Source organism: Bacillus rossius, chromosome 11, assembly GCF_032445375.1.
Source record: "Bacillus rossius redtenbacheri isolate Brsri chromosome 11, Brsri_v3, whole genome shotgun sequence".
Classification (NCBI taxonomy): Eukaryota; Metazoa; Arthropoda; class Insecta; order Phasmatodea; family Bacillidae; genus Bacillus; species Bacillus rossius.
Genome location: NC_086338.1, coordinates 32,934,380 through 32,945,773, shown reverse-complemented (window position 1 = coordinate 32,945,773; position 11,394 = coordinate 32,934,380). Strand labels below are relative to the sequence as shown.

The following is an 11,394-nucleotide window of genomic DNA, read 5'->3' as shown; positions in this document are numbered from 1 at the left end:
GGCTCTCGGTAGGCGGGCTGCAAGCGCGGGCGGCGCTCGGCACGGCCCGGCTCAGCCTTGCCGACATGCGGGCGTTTCGCGGCCCGTCGTGCCAGACGGATGACAGGTGTCATCGGCCGAGTGGCGGTCACGTGCGGTGGGGGGGCGGTCGGGCGTCCAGGTGCCGTGGCGTCGACCTGCATTGCGTCAGGCAGATGCAGGGAGCTCAGGCGACCCGGTAGCCGCGGTGACGTCACGGTGTAGCGTCGTGGCGCCTCTTGAGGGCGGAGCGCGCGTCGCCTCGGCAGCTGCTGTGGCAGGCTGTCCGAGGGGCGGCGTCGTGGCGCCTCTTGAGGGCAGATTGCGCGTCGCCTCGGTGGCTGCTGTGGCAGGCTGTCCGAGGGGCGGCGTCGTGGCGCCTCTTGAGGGCAGTGTGCGCGTCGCCTCGGCAGCTGCTGTGGCAGGCGGTCCGAGGGGCGGCGTCGTGGCGCCTCTTGAGGGCAGAGTGCGCGTCGCCTCGGCAGCTGCTGTGGCAGGCGGTCCGAGGGGCGGCGTCGTGGCGCCTCTTGAGGGCAGTGTGCGCGTCGCCTCGGCAGCTGCTGTGGCAGGCCGGCCGAGGGGCGGCGTCGTGGCGCCTCCTGAGGGCAGAGTGCGCGTCGCCTCGGCAGCTGCTGTGGCAGGCCGGCCGAGGGGCAGCGTCGTGGCGCCTCTTGAGGGCAGATTGCGCGTCGCCTCGGTGGCTGCTGTGGCAGGCTGGCCGAGGGGCGGCGTCGTGGCGCCTTTTGAGGGCAGTGTGCGCGTCGCCTCGGCAGCTGCTGTGGCAGGCTGTCCGAGGGGCGGCGTCGTGGCGCCTCTTGAGGGCAGATTGCGCGTCGCCTCGGTGGCTGCTGTGGCAGGCCGGCCGAGGGGCGGCGTCGTGGCGCCTCTAGCATTTTTGATGTTTCAGGCGGTGCCGAAGACGGCGTCGACGTCGATGTCGTGCGCGTCTGTCTCGTTTTGGTGGGCTCCATCCCCTGTGCCTCGAAGCCAGGCGGGCACCGCGGGGCGAGTCCCGGTGGCGGGGCCTCGCACAGGCGTCTCGGCGTCGTGGCCCTGGGCATTCCGTTTTCCAGCGTCCCTTTTGAGACCGCGCGCTCATGTGGCAGTGACGACGGCTGCATGTAATTGAAGCTAGGCGGTGGCGACGGTGTGGCGCGACGTGTCGGTGCCGAGTCTGGTGGCGTCCCGGATGAGGCGTGTGTCGTAGACGACGCGGGTTGCGTCGGAACGGTCCTTCGCGGCACTGTGACAGTGGTCAGGTGCGGTGGCGAGGCCATCCCGGCGTCGTGAGGTGTCTCCGACACGCTGCGGATTCGGGTCGTCGTGGCAGACTGCGGTGGGACGGTCGGCGTCGTGCGTCGTTCGGTCGGCTTTGGCGGGTCAAGCGTCGTCGCAGTCATGTTGAGTGGCGTCAGGTCTGCGAGGGGTGTTGAGGCTGGTGGCGTTGGGCCCGGAGGCGGAGGGAGCAGGATTGGCGGCGAGAGGGTGACGAGCGTCGGCGTCGGGACGGAAGGCGTCCTTGGTGAGGCGTAGTGCGTCGGCGTGAGTGGCGTCAGGTTGATGTAGCGTGGTCTCGCTGGTGACGGTGTTTCCGGACTTGGGTCGGGAGGCGTCAGGTCTACGAGGGATGCCGAGGTTGGTGGCTCCGGGACAGGAGGCGACGGGAGCGGGATTGTTGGCGGCATGATGAAGGTCGTCGGCGTCGGGACGGTTGTACGTGACGGTGCGGATGTCGTCGGGGCGTGAGTTCGTGATACGTCTTGCGTCTGCGTGAGTGTCGGCGTCGGGACGGTTGTACGTGACGGTGCGGATGTCGTCGGGGCGTGAGTTCGTGATACGTCTTGCGTCTGCGTGAGTGGTGTCTCGATGTCGTGAATTGTCGCGGCGTATCGTAGGGGAGGAATTAGTAGCGCTGCTCCCGAATACTGCACTTGGGTGGCTCGTCCTGCGGTACATCGCGCGCACGTGAACGTGAAGGACTCGCGCCTCAAAGTACCTTCACGCTCGTTGGTGCAGTCACGATGCCATAGGTCGGTACACTCGTCGCAGTGGTAGCCCATCCTACTTCCTCCAGGACACGACCGGCTTCCACACATCGTCATCCCGTATGTGCGATACTCTTGACAATAGCCACACTCGTACCCCGCGGCGATCCTGCCGTTTAAGTACCATCTCGGGTAGAGGTGGTAACACCCACTGCATTCGTCTGCATCCATCTCTTGTTATCGTGCGTGTTCAGCTGTGTCGAGTCGTGTTTTTCACTCGTGGCTCTGTGCGCGCTGTGCAAGTCTGCGCGCGGGGTCGCGCTCGCCGGCTAGGCAGGTGCCCGGACAGCCGCACAAAACAGAGGCCGAGAATGGCCGCGGCATGGGCGGGGGTGCGGATGGGCGTGTGAGGCGATGGCCGAGAGCGCCCGGACAGCCGCACAAAGAGGAGGCGAAAACGGTCCGCGCGGGGTGGGGGTGGTGACGTCGCTCCGTTGCTCGCCTCGCCGTGATGACGTGTGGAGGTGGGGGTGGTTGGAGTGTCCTTTGTCCGCTCGCCTCGTCGCGCCGGTCTGTCTGGCCTTCGACCCTTCCTGTGTCCAAAATGGCCGTTTCGTGTCTCCGCTGTCGCCTGTTGGTGAATTTATCTCGAAAATGTCCAGGAGGTGGAGAAAAAAAAATTTTCACGTTATTTTCTGCCCCACGCAGCGGGCGCCAAATGCCGTCGTCCGGGGTCTCGGGCTCGAGTCCCGGTGTGGCTCCTAGTGGGAAAAGGCGGTTCTTGCTACGTATTGTCCGGGTGGGCGCCAGACTAGCTCGGTTCTAGTCGTGAGTTTGGGGGTCGTGGATGTATGTGCCCCTGCGTGGCCCACTAGGGCCGGCGGCGGTGTTGCGTGAGATGATTTTAAATAAGAGGCGTGGAGTTAAGGTGGTGGTGTCGTACCTTTTATTCATAGGAACGAGTCGTACACAATACAACACTCTACAGAGGTCCCCGGGGGGGGTTTACTCGTTATTCCGTGGCGCCGTATGGTTTGTGTTCCGCGTTACGTGGCCTCGGACGCTGCTACGTCTCATACGTCTCACTGGTTACACGGGTAACGTAATTTCGTAACACAAAGGCGGGACACAAAATACACTGAATTAAGGGGGTGCGCACAAGTTACGTGGCACTCGTTACTCGGGTAACGTAAGTTAGCAATACAAAGTACGGGACACAAAAATACACTGAATTAAGGGGGCGCGCACAAATTACGTGGCACTCGTTACTCGGGTAACGTAAGTTAGCAATACAAAGTACGAGACACAAAAATACACTGAATTAAGGGGGCGCGCACAAGTTACGTGGCACTCGTTACTCGGGTAACGTAAGTTAGCAATACAAAATACGGGATACAAAAATACACTGAATTAAGGGGGTGGACGATTGGAGACGGCCAATCCCGTATGCAAATGTCTCGGCGCGGGTGTTGTGCCCACTGTGGTGAAACACGCACCGCAATTAAGTTTGTCCAAGTTCCCTTGCGGGTTTGTGGTCAGCGCCGTGCGCGTGACCTTAAATAAAGTTCTGTAAGTTGCGGGAGGCGGCCCGTGCCGTATACTGAAGAGCAGCCCCGCTGACCAAGTGTGGTGCGGGGTGTCTTTAAATTGATGCGGCCGGATTAGGTCCTGGACCGAAAAAAGGGACCGGGTACTCACGGAGAGGTTAAGTAATAAAAGGGGTTCTGTTAATTAGTGACTATATTTACCGGACGTTACTTTCGATGTAGACAAAGGATGTTGCCTCTCCGTGGGACGTAGGTCCGCCCCGGTCCGTGAGCTGCGCTGAACTGCCGAACTGGCATGGCGTCCGAGGGAGGCTCGGCCTCTCTCGCGCCAGGCGTGACCTCATTACGCTAGACTCCAAACGGGTGTGTCTGGAAGAGATTTTATTGTCGCTAAAATCCTAATTTAATGTTTTAGGAGGAATGGGTACGGTTCTTCTCTTGTCTACTCAGGTTTCCGCGGCTTTGTCTTTGATTGCTGTTCGGGTCGCCTGACTCGGGTGGGCCATGGCCAGGGGTGTGTTCCGTTAGCGGGAGCGTATACTGGCGGGTGCAGGTCGGGCTCTGGGGTGGTCGTCGGCCAGACGACGTCAAGTTTAACTTGCTTTCTTGTCTGTCAGTTTGTTTGTCTGTTTGGTGCAAATATAATCAGGTGAAGAGAAACTGAAATAAACCTGAAATTTGCAACGTGTCTCTCTCATAATATCATCAAGAAGTTGACGTCCCTCGGCTTCAGGTCCCCGTTTTCCCATTGAAATAAATGTCCTGTTATGCCCGTACTGCCCTCGTCGGAGAGGTGTGGGTCCAGGCCAACGTGGCCGGGACCGGGAAAGGCGGGACCTGGAGGGAGAGTGAAGTGATTGCGAGGAATGTTGGTAGGTTGTCGCAAGCAGAACACGGCATTAACGAATTTCACGAGCCGTCTTTTATTAACGCTTATAAAGTCCTGCCGCAGCCTGGCGGAACCGTCGCGGAACAAGTGCCCTACCACGGCGACACGGACTCCCTGATGACGGGGCGGTTCTCAAATACGTTTCGGCGCGAATCGTAAAGTTTATTAATGCTAGGCTGACCCAGTGAGAAAGGGCCCGAAGACGGAATGCTGTACATACGCGGCCCGTTACGTAATGTTCCGTGGACGGCAAAAAGTTCAGAGACTCGTAGCACCACGTTCGCGTTGTAGAAACTGCCCGCTAGACACGTCTCCCGATGACTCGTAAGTTAACAATGCTAAGCTGATTCGCGGTGGCAGCTCAGCTGCCGTGACCGACTGCGGACTGAGCGAACGTTCAATCCCGAGCGCAACGTGCGCGGCTCGCGGAGCAACGAACACGTCTGTCTCCGCTCGAGACCAGGACGCGACTGCCTCTCCCCGCTCGCCCGCGGGCCGGCGCCCGCGGGTGGCGGGGAGGGAGGGGAAAATCGGCCGGCGTGGGAGAGAGCTCCGTCCCGCGGCGCGCCAGGCTGCGATTACATACTACGGCGAAACCCTTCAGAAAGTTATTGAATTATTTACAAAGACATACACGAGACATTAATGAATAAATAAGTTATTTACATTTAAGACCCTTGATCGTTTGCAAATATATATACACAGACATAACCCTCACTGGCATGCTAGGGCGCACGCGGGTGCGTCCCTGGCCGTCGCACTCCACTGGGGACACACAGGGAGGACGTTGACGAGGCATAACGGCCTGAGGGAGCCGAGGAGACACTTGGGTCGACGTCAAATGCCCCCCCTCCGACGAGGCCGTTATGTCCGTCAACGCCTCTCATTTATTAAATGGACATGAAGCACCGGGCCGTGGCACTGGAGAACTGACCTGCTGAGTCCGGGACCCTCGTGACAGATGGAAGGGGCGTGGCACCTTTCGCGTCGCGCGCGGCAGTGGGCGGCGGCGTCGCGTCAAAGGTGCCCACGTGATGGTCCGAAGGGGCGTGGCACCTTTTGCGTCGCGCGTGGCAGCAAGCGGCGGCGTCGCGTCAAAGGCGGCCCGCATGACAGTCCGAAGGGGCGTGGCACCTTCCGCGTCGCACGCGGCAGCTGGCGGCGGCGTCGCGTCAAAGGTAGCCCCCGTGACAGTCCGAGGGGGTGTGGCACCTTTCGCGTCGCCCGCAGCAGCTGGCGGCGGCGTCGCGTCAAAGGCGGCCCACGTGACAGGTGGAAGGGGCGTGGCACCTTTCGCGTCGCCCGCAGCAACAGGCGGCGGCGTCGCGTCAAAGGTGGCCCACTTGACAGTCCGGGGGGGCGTGGCACCTTTCGCGTCGCACGCGGCAGCAGTCGGCGGCGTCGCGTCAACGGTGGCCCACGTGACAGTCCGAAGGGGCGTGGCACCTTTCGCGTCGCGCGCGGCAGTGGGCGGCGGCGTCGCGTCAAAGGTGGCACACTTGACACTTCGAGGGGGCGTGGCACCTTTCGCGTCGCCCGCAGCATCAGGCGGCGGCGTCGCGTCAAAGGTGGCACACTTGACAGTCCGAGGGGGCGTGGCACCTTTCTCGTCGTCTGCAGCAACAGGCGGCGGCGTCGCGTCAAAGGTGGCACACTTGACAGTCCGAGGGGGCGTGGCACCTTTCGCGTCGCCCGCAGCATCAGGCGGCGGCGTCGCGTCAAAGGTGGCACACTTGACAGTCCGAGGGGGCGTGGCACCTTTCGCGTCGCCCGCAGCAGCTGGCGGCGGCGTCGCGTCAAAGGTGGCCCACGTGACAGTCCGAGGGGGCGTGGCACCTTTCGCGTCGCCCGCAGCAACAGGCGGCGGCGTCGCGTCAAAGGTGGCACACTTGACACTCCGAGGGGGCGTGGCACCTTTCGCGTCGCCCGCAGCATCAGGCGGCGGCGTCGCGTCAAAGGTGGCACACTTGACAGTCCGAGGGGGCGTGGCACCTTTCGCGTTGTCCGCAGCAACAGGCGGCGGCGTCGCGTCAAAGGTGGCACACTTGACAGTCCGAGGATGCGTGGCACCTTCCGCGTCGCACGCGGCAGTTGGCGGCGTCGTCGCGTCAAAGGCGGCCCACGTGATAGTCCGAAAGGGGCGTGGCACCTTTCGCGTCGCCCGCAGCAACAGGCGGCGGCGTCGCGTCAAAGGTGGCACACTTGTAACTTCGAGGGGGCGTGGCACCTTTCGCGTCGCCCGCAGCATCAGGCGGCGGCGTCGCGTCAAAGGTGGCACACTTGTAACTTCGAGGGGGCGTGGCACCTTTCGCGTCGCCCGCAGCATCAGGCGGCGGCGTCGCGTCAAAGGTGGCACACTTGACAGTCCGAGGGGGCGTGGCACCTTTCGCGTCGCCCGCAGCATCAGGCGGCGGCGTCGCGTCAAAGGTGGCACACTTGACAGTCCGAGGGGGCGTGGCACCTTTCGCGTCGTCCGCAGCAACAGGCGGCGGCGTCGCGTCAAAGGTGGCACACTTGACAGTCCGAGGATGCGTGGCACCTTCCGCGTCGCACGCGGCAGTTGGCGGCGGCGTCGCGTCAAAGGCGGCCCACGTGACAGTCCGGAGGGGCGTGGCACCATTCGCGTCGCGCGCAGCAGCTGGCGGCGGCGTCGCGTCAAAGGTGGCCCACATGACGGTCCGAAGGGGCTTGGCACCTTTCGCGTCGCGCGCGGCAGATGGCGGCGGCGTCGCGTCAAAGGTGGCCCACGTGACAGTGGTCGCGGCACGCCCTTGTGTGTGCAGAGCGGTTGTGTCAGCACAGCCGGTTCGCACCGCGTAGGCTCCTCGTGAGCCCCTACGGCAGTTGGGGGCGGCGGCGTCAGGGGCGGCGTGTCTGAGTCGGCCTGCCGTATCCACCCGGACGTCGCGTGCCAGTCGTACCACAGGGGCTGGACGGGCGCGGCTTCCTCCGTCTTCAGCGATGTCCTGCTCGGCGTCTCCACCCCATAGGGCGGGGGCTGTGTTGGAGGCGGTGTCGGAGGCAGCGTCGGCGGCGGTGTCGTGGGCAGCGTCGGCGGCGGCGTCGGTTGCAGTGGCGTTGGGAGTATCGCCGACTCCTGCAGCGTGATGGCGCCCGCCCAGTGTGACCACTCGACCTTCGCGGTCGAGACACTTGCGGCACCACCCACGCCCAGTTTCGCTCGGCACTGGTCACACGTAAAGCAGGACGTCCATTCCTCTTCTCGCGCGACCAGTTGTGAACACTCCCTGTGCCACAGATTCCCGCACGTCCCGCAGATCCGCCCATCCGATGTCCCGCCGGGGCACGAGTCCGCACCGCACATTGTCCTACCATACGCCCGGTACTCAAAGCAGAAACCGCACTCGTAATCTGCGAAGTGCTCGCAGCACTCGCCGGGCTCCGGAAAGTCTGCTTCCGCCCATGTCTCGTACGCTTCCTGGAAGTCGTCCATGTTTATCGGGAGTGTCTCTGTTCGGTAATTCAGTCCGTGTCTTCCTCTCGCGGCGTTATCTTGAACCGAAGATCCCTGCTGCGTCGCGATCTCAGGTTCGTGGCGCTCCCACGACACGTTATCTGTCGCGCCACCGATCCCTGTCGCGTCGCCCGCCGTCTCCGGTTCACACCGCTCCCACGTCGCGTTATCTTACGCCGAACGTCTCGAGTTCGCGTCGCTCTCACGCCACGGTATCTCTCGCCGAAACGTCTCGTGTTCGCGCCGTTCCCGCGCTGCGTTATCTCCCGCCGGCGCGCCGGCGCGCCGTCTCGAGTTCGCGCCGCTCCCACGCCGCGCGGTCGCACCTGCTTCCGTCCTGTCCTGCATCTGCGCGCTTGCGTGCGCTTGCGTGCGCTTGCGTATGCTTACGGCCACACTAGTTGGGCGCCAAATGACGTCCCTCGGCTTCAGGTCCCCGTTTTCCCGTTGAAATAAATGTCCTGTTATGCCCGTACTGCCCTCGTCGGAGAGGTGTGGGTCCAGGCCAACGTGGCCGGGACCGGGAAAGGCGGGACCTGGAGGGAGAGTGAAGTGATTGCGAGGAATGTTGGTAGGTTGTCGCAAGCAGAACACGGCATTAACGAATTTCACGAGCCGTCTTTTATTAACGCTTATAAAGTCCTGCCGCAGCCTGGCGGAACCGTCGCGGAACAAGTGCCCTACCACGGCGACACGGACTCCCTGATGACGGGGCGGTTCTCAAATACGTTTCGGCGCGAATCGTAAAGTTTATTAATGCTAGGCTGACCCAGTGAGAAAGGGCCCGAAGACGGAACGCTGTACATACGCGGCCCGTTACGTAATGTTCCGTGGACGGCAAAAAGTTCAGAGACTCGTAGCACCACGTTCGCGTTGTAGAAACTGCCCGCTAGACACGTCTCCCGATGACTCGTAAGTTAACAATGCTAAGCTGATTCGCGGTGGCAGCTCAGCTGCCGTGACCGACTGCGGACTGAGCGAACGTTCAATCCCGAGCGCAACGTGCGCGGCTCGCGGAGCAACGAACACGTCTGTCTCCGCTCGAGACCAGGACGCGACTGCCTCTCCCCGCTCGCCCGCGGGCCGGCGCCCGCGGGTGGCGGGGAGGGAGGGGAAAATCGGCCGGCGGGGAGGGAGGGGAAAATCGGCCGGCGTGGGAGAGAGCTCCGTCCCGCGGCGCGCCAGGCTGCGATTACATACTACGGCGAAACCCTTCAGAAAGTTATTGAATTATTTACAAAGACATACACGAGACATTAATGAATAAATAAGTTATTTACATTTAAGACCCTTGATCGTTTGCAAATATATATACACAGACATAACCCTCACTGGCATGCTAGGGCGCACGCGGGTGCGTCCCTGGCCGTCGCACTCCACTGGGGACACACAGGGAGGACGTTGACGAGGCATAACGGCCTGAGGGAGCCGAGGAGACACTTGGGTCGACGTCAAAGTTTAAAATCAACTGCAAAATTTCACACACAAGTCTTAAAAGCAAAAAAATAATATGTAATTTTAAATTTTTTAATATATTTCAATTGTAAAACTGACTAAAAAGTATAAAATAATATCTCCTAGCACCATAGATATTTGTAACCCCGTACGGTACATATTCTTAACCCCAATACAGATTGTCCTGAAAATTTGTGATCGTGAATATTTTATAGCCATGAAAATAGTTGTAAGATTTAAAATGAGAAACACGGGCACATGCAATAGATAGTTAATTGATGTATGAATAGTTAACCTGAGTCACTTACAATTTTTTTGCACTGCAAATGATTAAAATGTTGTGTGAGTTTTCTTGGCAGTTCCTCCCTTCTTTTTTTTTTTCACTATTATCAATGGGGCTATATATGAGGCAGGAGGAAATTTTTTTAAGTTTGTTTTTGAAATGTTGTATATTAAAAAAAAATATTTTATTTTTATTATTTTTAATCATTACAATCATTAATTTATATATTTTTGTTTTTTGATAATATTTTTCCTATATTCATCAATGATTCATACTATCTTGAAACTAATTACAGGCATTCTAATGAGCATGTTGTATGTGAGGAGGTGAATTCAAATTGCAGTCAAGCCATTGTAACTAGTGTTGATCCTGTGTCCCTAAGCGTAAACTACCTCACTGTTGATTAAACTTACAGCCATGTCTGTAAAATAAGTAAACAGACATGAAGCTGAGAGCATATGTTAGTGCTGAGAGTTTATTGGCAGATACAGGAATAATTTTTCGGGGGGGGATTTGAAGAAATAGAAAAACACTTCGAAATTTAACTTGTGTATTCAAAAACCTTTCACTACTACTAACACACTGCAGTAGAAGCTGTAGGTGATGCAGGTTGTCCAACAGTTGAGGTGGTAGGCGTTGTAACAGGTCCCCTTATAACCAGGGCCGGCGCGTCCATATAGGCGAACTAGGCAACCGCCTAGGGCGCCAAGTAGCTGGGGGCGGCGCAGCACGACACACAACAGCTGATATAATATGTTTAACGATTATTGAAACTAGATGAAAATGGATTTTGTAACAGTTTGGAATGTTTCTATTGATATAAGTAATTATTTAAAGTCCACGGTGACTTGTTTATGATTTGTAATAAGTAAAAAAGTAAAAAAAACCAAGCCTACTTACATCTGATTGTTGACAAAATCTTAGGCTTACGTGATGTATTTTGAGGCAAGGGAAATTTTTTTTGGTGAGTCCGGCCGGGGGGGGGGGGGGGGGGGGGGCATCAAGGTTTTTCGCCTAGGGCGCCAATTTACCTTGCAACGGCCCTGCTTATAACGTACCACCTTCACTGATATATTACAAGATTGTTCCCAACTGGTCCACGTTGAGTGTTGACGGAAGCATCGGCGCGGCAGGTGCCCAGAAGTTCAAGGTGGTGTGCTTCGTGGAGGGCTGGAGCGTATACCGCAAGGAGCCCATGAGGTTCTCGCCCGCCCGCGACCTGGACCCCAACTCCTGCACGCACCTCATCTATGCCTTCGCCACCCTCGACCCCCACTACTACGTCATCATCCCGCAAGACGACGAGTACGACATCACCAAAGGTACGGCCCGTCCCCGCCATCCAGTAGCGGATCCAGAGGGGAGGGGGGGGCTAAGGGGCTCAAGCCCCCTCCAAAAGCATCTGGGTCCACTATTGTTGTAGTGTTTGCCTTGATAAAGCCTAGCCTCAGCTGGGTCAAGCCCCTCCCAAACCAAAATCCTGGAGCCCCCACTGCCGCCATCTTACATTTACAGACCTCCTGTGGTTCTGACGTGCTGTAATCCGGCGACGATAGAGCTGCTCGCGTCCAGAATTTTTCATATAGATTCCTGCTGTTAACTTTAGCCGTCAGGTGGCATTACTGAGCTGCCGGTGTTTTCAGTTCTCTCTGAGTTTATCATTGCAAACAGTTTCAATTTTAGTACAGTGGCTCCTGTTTTCTAGCATTCTTCAAGTTTCACGGGTATATGGTGTTCCCTTT

At 58.7% G+C, this 11,394-nt stretch overlaps 1 protein-coding gene across 1 annotated transcript in view; it reads left to right on the top strand.

Annotated features, from left to right (window-relative positions):
- The first annotated feature begins 10,784 nt into the window (after positions 1-10,784).
- The window catches only part of LOC134536776 (probable chitinase 10), a 108,608-nt gene continuing 107,998 nt past the window's right edge, over positions 10,785-11,394 (top strand). The window contains exon 1 of the mRNA XM_063376692.1: positions 10,785-10,974. Within this exon, the coding sequence (XP_063232762.1) occupies positions 10,848-10,974 (127 nt within the window). The 5' untranslated portion in view covers positions 10,785-10,847. The remainder of the gene's footprint in view (positions 10,975-11,394) is intronic.